The following is a 7,996-nucleotide window of genomic DNA, read 5'->3' as shown; positions in this document are numbered from 1 at the left end:
AGAACAACCACCTATCTTCTCTCTCTGCACCCCCTCTCTTCATTCCCAACAACCACCGCCGTCACCACCAATCGCCACCACCTCACCACCACCTGAACCGAAATCAGAAGCCCAAGTTGTGTCGCCGTCATTTACACCCTCTTATCGTCATAACCAGTTAACCACGGCTCCACCCATCCACCACCTCCATCACCACCACCACCCAACCACTTTGCCGTCACCGCCAGAAGCTAAACATTTGCTGTGAGAAACAAACACTTCAAAGATAAATGAGAGAGGGACGCGAGAGAGAGAGAAAGCTCCAACCAGTCGCCACCTCTGGCCACACTTTACCCGCGACTGACCTCCGGTAGTTCCTCACCATCGTTCCCAGCCTTAACACCTTTTTCTTGCCTTGATGTCAGCCCTTTATTCTTAAACCCGATGGTGGCAACGACTTAATAGATGATTTGGGGGGTGTTGTTAAAGATAACCGCAAAGTTGAGATTCTTTCTTGATGTCAAAACCTTTTTGTTCGTATAATTTGGGGGTGTTATTAATTTGTTATGAGGGAAAATGTTTAGGGTGTAGATATACAGGTTGTACATATAGATGAGGGTTTTTGGAGATGCAGAAGAGAGAGTGCAGAGGGAGAGATGATGGTTTTGTTATTTTTATTATTATATATAATATAATCTTTTATTTATAGTTTTACTAAAATACCCTCAGTTTTATATTTGAAATTACCAAAATACCCTTTTAGTTAATAAACAATTTGGATGGAGTTAGAGGCGGGAAGTGAAATCATGAAAGGCTTCATAGATCAGGGAGTAAACTGGCTACTTTTAAAGAATTGGGGCAAAACCATTAAAGTGACCAAATCACATGGAGCAAAACGAAAAAGATTACTCTAAAATTTTTGTTTGTAATATTTTGGGCCGTTCAGTCTCTTTCACATGAAAAGCCCATCCATCCATGATCCATCAAACAAATAAACAAACCCTCACGGCCTAACCAAATCAACCGATTCTCTATCAACGCACAGAGCAATACAATCAGGAGCGATTCGTCATCGTTACAGATCCACAAATTAGGGTTTCTATTCTCTCTCCTTCATTCCCCTCAAATTTCACGTTTTTCTGCTTTCCCCAAATCAAAACCTGAACAGCGAAGATGAGGATTATGATTAAGGGAGGTGTTTGGAAGAACACCGAAGATGAGATCCTCAAGGCTGCTGTTATGAAGTATGGCAAGAATCAATGGGCTCGTATTTCTTCATTGCTCGTTCGTAAATCCGCTAAACAGTGTAAAGCTCGTTGGTACGAATGGCTCGATCCTTCCATTAAAAAGGTACCCAAATTGCTCTCTGTATCATGTATTCATACTCTGCTTTTCTTCATGATGTTTGATACAAGTAATTGTGTATATTGTTGCTGGATTTTGATTCTAGGTTGCCCTAAATTGTAACCAACAACTTTTCATGTATCATAATATTAGAGATTAGAGATATTATTATGAATTTTGTGGAACCCTAGAACAAACACTAGAAATCTTATGAACATATAGTGATTTTTCGATATGTATTTAGTATGGATAATAAGTTTATGTTATTGTAGAAGGTTTATGGTTGCCCTATGATTATCTATTAGGGATGAGCATTTGGTAGCGGTACCGGCGCCCATTTTCCCCGTTTTTCGGTACCGGTACCAGTATTTACGGGTAAAACACCAGTAAATACCGGTACCGGGTTTTTTGTATCGGTACCGAACGGATACCGTGCTCACTATTTTCCCATTTGTCATAAAAGTTCTTTTAAAATAATGTGCTACTGTAACAATTTTCTTTGGTATTTATTATTACACTTGAAAAAGTTTTTTCATTTCATTTGTCTGCATGATACATGCCATAGATAATATGAATTGGTTCAAGTAATGAAGGCAAAAGAAAGGTTTTACTAGATATACTCCTATGGGACACGAGTCACGTCCTTGTTGGTTCAAATATGTGCATCGGTGGAAATCTTTGTGTACAAAAGTTAATATTTGAAGACTTGAAGTGTTTCGCTGATGATTTTAGATTTTTAGGGAATATTGATTTATCTGATTATAGTTTACATCTGTATGTGATAATATTGATCTCAATCTAGTAAAGTTATTGTTTATGCCACTAACTTGATATAGCTTGGCCTCTAAGCATTTGGTCGGGTGGTTGTAGAAATAGTTTTGGATCTTTACTTTCATTTAAGAACACGAATACTATTACTCACATGATGCGACTCAAAGTAGACTGATATAGATATCTGAAAGGAGGTTGAATTTTCATGCCATTTTTTCACTAATATTTCTTTCTTGTAAATAAAGAATCTTGGTTTAAAAAAGCGCGCCTCAAGCGCGCTTAAGCGCAAAGCGACTCTAGGCGCAAAGAGCTGCGCCTTGTGTGACATAAGGCGAGCTCTGTACAAAAAGCGCACAAAAAACGAGCTTTTTTTGGAAAAAAATCCCACTGAGGTGCGCGCTTTTTGTACAGAAGGTGTTTTTGTGCTTTAAAGTGTTATACATGTAGCTAAAATGGTTGTACATTAAGTGATCTATACATTAAATTATATATAAACCTTATTTATCACTATATTTTGGGTAAGGGATGCTAAAAGTCTATAGGATATATATAAAAAATATATATAGATAAGCACCTTGCGCCTCACGTACGAAAAGCCCGCTGCTTTTGCGATTTGCGCATCACGTACGAAAAGCCCGCTGCTTTTGCGATTTGTGCATCGCGCTTTGATTTTAGACCTTGTCGCTTTTGTGCGCTTCACGCTTTTTTAAACCAAGCAAAGAATCCTAAATGGTATCCTGCGGTTTTACATATTTCTGACTTTTTTTTAATCATCTGTACAGACTGAGTGGACCAGAGAAGAAGATGAGAAGCTGCTTCATCTTGCTAAGCTTATGCCCACTCAATGGAGAACAATCGCTCCAATTGTCGGTCGTACTCCATCTCAATGCCTCGAGCGCTATGAAAAACTCCTCGATGCAGCTTGTGCAAAAGACGAAAATTACGAGCCAGGCGACGATCCAAGAAAACTGCGGCCCGGAGAGATTGACCCAAACCCGGAATCAAAGCCTGCACGGCCCGACCCGGTTGACATGGATGAAGATGAAAAAGAAATGCTTTCAGAAGCTCGAGCTCGTCTAGCCAATACTCGTGGTAAAAAGGCTAAACGAAAGGCCCGAGAGAAGCAACTTGAAGAAGCTAGAAGGCTTGCTTCGTTACAGAAACGGAGAGAATTAAAGGCCGCTGGGATCGATAATAGGCATAGGAAGAGGAAGCGAAAGGGGATCGATTACAATGCGGAAATTCCGTTTGAGAAGAGGCCTCCACCCGGGTTTTACGATGTCACTGACGAGAGTTCCGTAGTTGAACAACCGAAATTCCCGACCACTATTGAAGAACTGGAAGGTGAAAGACGTGCGGATAAAGAGGCACGTTTGAGAAAGCAAGATATCGCAAGGAACAAAATTGCACAGAGGCAAGATGCTCCAACGGCTATACTCCAAGCGAACAAAATGAATGATCCCGAAACGGTTAGAAAGCGGCCCAAAATGAATCTCCCGACACCACAAATTCCGGATTATGAGTTGGAACAAATTGCAAAGTTTAGTCTTCCTGCTTTGAATGAAGAACTGTCGGAAGGAAGTAGGGCCACACGCGCACTCTTAGCCGATTACGCTCAAACACCGCACCAAACAATGACCCCGTTAAGGACCCCACAAAGAACGCCAGCTGGAAAACAAGATGCTATTATGATGGAGGCCGAAAATCAAGCGAGACTAAGACTATCTCAAACGCCATTGCTTGGCGGTGAAAACCCCGATTTACATCCTTCAGATTTTTCTGGTGTTACCCCTAAGAAAAAGGAAATTCAAACACCGAACCCGATTTTGTCGACGCCAATGTCGACGCCAGGAGGCACGGGTATGACACCTAGGATTGGAATGACGCCACGAGATGGCCAATCGTTTGGGGTCACTCCTAAAGGAACTCCGTTACGGGACGAGCTTCGTATAAATGAAGAAATGGAAATGCATGATAGTGGCAAGCTCGAGCTCAGAAGGCAAGCGGAAATGAGGCGGAATTTACGGGCTGGGTTGACGGGTCTTCCCCAGCCCAAAAACGAGTATCAGATAGTAGTTCAACCCGTTCCGGAAGACGGTGAAGAACCCGAGGAAAAAATAGAAGAGGACATGTCTGATCGGATTGCACGAGAGAAGGCTGAAGAGGAGGCTCGGCAGCTGGCGTTACTTAAAAAGAGATCGAAAGTGCTGCAACGGGAGCTTCCTAGACCGCCAGCTGGCTCACTGGACCTTATTAAGAAATCGTTAATACGAGGTGATGATGATAAGAGTTCGTTTGTTCCACCTACTTTGATTGAACAGGCTGATGAGATGATACAGAAAGAACTATTGTTATTACTGGAACACGATAACGCCAAATACCCGCTTGATGACAAGGAGAAAAAGAAAGGAAATAAACGAGCTGGTGCGAAATCTGTTTCTGTTCCTGTTATAGAAGAATTCGATGACGATGAACTCAAATCGGTAATTTTATGACTATTCTGTATATTTGTTCTTATATTTATTATTTAGTTGAGAACGTTATTGACTGATCTTGTCATATGTCACGTACAGGCAGATGAAATGATTAAAGAAGAGGCGAAGTTCGTGCGGGTGAAAATGGGCCATAAGGATGAGGATATTGACGAATTTGTTGAAGCACACAAAACATGCTTGAATGACATTATGTACTTCCCGACGCGTAATTCATACGGTCTTTCTAGTGTTGCTGGAAACATGGAGAAACTTGCTGCTTATCAGGATGAGTTTGAGATTGTTAAGAAGAAAATGGATGAGGATACAAGAAAGGCAAACCGACTTGAGCAAAAGATTAAACTTCTTACTAATGGCTATCAGGTTACATAATTAAATTCCTATTTTTTGTTTTCTTAATGTTCACATATAGTTGTTTTTTCATTTGAAGTGGAATCCAATCTTTATTTGAGGTGGCAGGATGTGCGGGTTGGGTATTTGAGTTGATACGAGCTTAGCTCAAGTTAAGTTGATCAGCAAACACTTTTTTGTATAGTTATTTTCGCAGTTTTTTTGTTACTAAACAGAGTAAACTGCCAAAATGGTCCCTGGGTTTTTGTCACTTTTGTCACTTTAGTCCAAAACTCAACCTTTTGAATCTGGGTCCCTGTGGTTTCAATTTTGTTGCCATTTTCATCCAAAAGCAAAATCTGGTTAGATTTTTCAGTTAACATCCAGCTTTTTTAGTCTTTTTCCTCCCTTTTAATGAAGGGCAAAATGGTCGGATTTTTTAATTTGTTATAATAAAACATTAAACGACCATTTTGCCCTTCATTAAAAGGGAGGAAAAAGACTAAAAAACTGGATGTTAACTGAAAATCTGACCAGATTTTGCTTTTGGATGAAAATGGCAACAAAATTGAAACCACAGGGACCTAGATTCAAAAGGTTTTGGAGTTTTGGACTAAAGTGACAAAATGACCAAACCTCAGGGACCATTTTGGCAGTTTACTATAAATATCTGAGTTGAAAACTGACGGTTATTTCATGCACATTAAAAATATACTTTGGCTGACTCTTAGCCCATTCGACCCACTTGACTCCTTAACGTTTAGCTAGGGATGTTTAAACTTCAAACTAGCCACAACTTCGGAAAACGACAAACAGAACCAGCCGGGTTGGTTGAACAGCCGGTTTTACAGTTTGATGGTTTGGTTTTGGCGGTTTTAGACACTTTTTTTTGAATGCGTAATTTTGTATTACATTTTAAAAAGGTGAAGGATTGTTCATGAATACACAACTTTATATTCTTAATATATGTAAATAAAAATTAAATAATAACTGTTAGATGGCCGGTTTGGCTCACACGACTGGTTGCAAGTTCTAAACGGTAAACTGTCAAACTAATAAAACCGAATCATGAACCGGACTGTATATATCTCAAACTGGCCATGACTTTTTTTGTTAGTTTTGGCGGTTTATGAACACTCGAGGTTTTAATTAAATTTTTTGCTCAATTTGCATGTTTGAGATAAACTACAACCTGAAATCAAGTAAAGGTATTGAAGCACACTTTCAACAAAATATGCCATAATGCAACACACAGTTAACGTAGTATTATATATAAGGTCACCAACAGACATGATGGTGATGTTTCGTGCCGGTTTTACTAATTAGTTATTAATCACATGCAGATGCGTGCTGCCAATATCTGGTCACAAATTGAGGCGACCTTCAAGCAAATGGACACAGCCGGAACAGAATATGAGTGCTTTCAAGCTTTACAAAGACAAGAAAAGTTGGCAGCATCAAACCGTATAAATAGCATCTGGGAAGATGTACAAAAGCAAAAAGAATTAGAGAAAACTTTACAGAATCGTTATGGTGATCTGCTTGTTGACCAAGAAAGGATCTATAATCTCATGGAGAAGTACAAACAAGAAGAAACCGCAGTGGCAGAAGCAGCAGCAAACATACAAGATGAAAAAATGGCTGAACCCGAGTCAGAGCTACAGGCTCCTGAGCAAGTGGAAGCAAGCCAAACTACTGATGACTCCGGTGAAATGACCAAACTAGCCTCGACTGATGTAGAGGACTCGGTATCTGCTCAAGTAAATGAGGAACCTTGTAACGAACATAGAGATAATAGTGATGACTCTCCTGCTGTTGACGTGCCTGAAAGCAACGGTGAGGCTGATGCCGTTCAAACAGATGTGTCAAATACTGAAACCGATGAGCCTGCAAAGATCTCAGATGAATCCCAAACCCCAAAGGCAGATGACCTGTGAAGCTATTCGGGCATCTGTTTGTTGTGTCTTTACCTGATTGCAGGATTCTGTCCCTAAGCCCACAAAGATATGAGATTTTTGTTTTTGAAGAGAATGTTTTTAATGTTTTATTTGTTGTAGCATGCTATATGTTTCTGATGTTGAACTGTTACGGCTTTGAATGCTCTCTTTTAAAACGCTTAACTTGGTTGCAAACCTAAACTAAAGTTGGACATCTATGGGCTGTCTCCGCTTGAAAAGTAAGGTTATTTTGGTTGTGTTGCATGTTTCATATATCAATTTTATTTTTGTGTTTTAAACACCTTATCAAATAAAACATTATGCGTCTTTTTTTTTTTTTTGTAAAATAACCTTTTGATCTTTATTAATATAAAATGTTAAGTGATAAGGCTCAGAAACATTTATCTTATTTGGGCTGCAATCCGGTAAGTGGGTTTGGATAACCACAACCATCTTTGCATCCACGACTCCCAAAGATCATTTTACAAATAAACATTTCACGTTGGCAAACTAAGACCGTGGGGTATGGTGAGGCAGGGGTTTGGGGCATGGGTTGATATGTGGCTTGGGGTGGGGGGGGGGGGGTTACTGGGTTGACCAACATTAAAGATGATATGGTGGGGCGGGGGTTTGGGGCGTGGCCATCCCAAACCACTATTTGAATATTTTTTAAAACAACATATTTAATTTTTTTAATATTGTTAAATAAAGAAAATTACATAAAAAATTCCTAAGGCTTATATTTTTTCTTTATCTCTTCTCCCATCCCCAAGATTAGTTCCAACTTTTCACCCTCTAGGTGATCAATAGGCTGGTATAGAAATTTCAAATCATCTCGTTTTTGTTTAATTGCATCTCTAGCTTCTTTCCCATTTGTTGTTGGAATACGTTGAATTTATCTAACTTGCATGCAATGTCATCTAACTGATAGCTGTATATTCCCCTACGCGAGCCCGAACTCCCAACTGAAGGCGATGCCGTACCCGATCTTGATTTTTGAGCGCGCCATTTTGCGGCATCTCTTCCATTTTCAGGCCGGTTTTGCGAATCATCCAGAAGGTCCTCAAACTCTTGATCTCGTGCATCAGATTGGGCTTGGGACGAGGCCCTTGACCTTTTGGAAGACGTGTTCGTTTCGCTACC

General features: G+C 39.9%; 1 protein-coding gene across 1 annotated transcript; it reads left to right on the top strand.

Moving 5' to 3' along the window:
• Positions 1-987: 987 nt before the first annotated feature.
• LOC110872956 (cell division cycle 5-like protein) lies at positions 988-7,110 on the top strand. Its single transcript, XM_022121857.2, has 4 exons — positions 988-1,329; positions 2,877-4,577; positions 4,668-4,949; positions 6,260-7,110. The coding sequence occupies exons 1-4, from the start codon at positions 1,153-1,155 to the stop codon at positions 6,851-6,853; spliced, it is 2,754 nt and encodes a 917-aa protein (XP_021977549.1). The 5' UTR covers positions 988-1,152; the 3' UTR covers positions 6,854-7,110.
• The last annotated feature ends 886 nt before the right edge of the window (positions 7,111-7,996 follow it).

The sequence above is a fragment of the Helianthus annuus genome, chromosome 8 (genome assembly GCF_002127325.2).
Source record: "Helianthus annuus cultivar XRQ/B chromosome 8, HanXRQr2.0-SUNRISE, whole genome shotgun sequence".
NCBI classification, from domain to species: domain Eukaryota; kingdom Viridiplantae; phylum Streptophyta; class Magnoliopsida; order Asterales; family Asteraceae; genus Helianthus; species Helianthus annuus.
The sequence above is the reverse complement of the archived record's forward strand: the minus strand, read 5'-3'. Positions and strand labels throughout refer to the sequence as shown.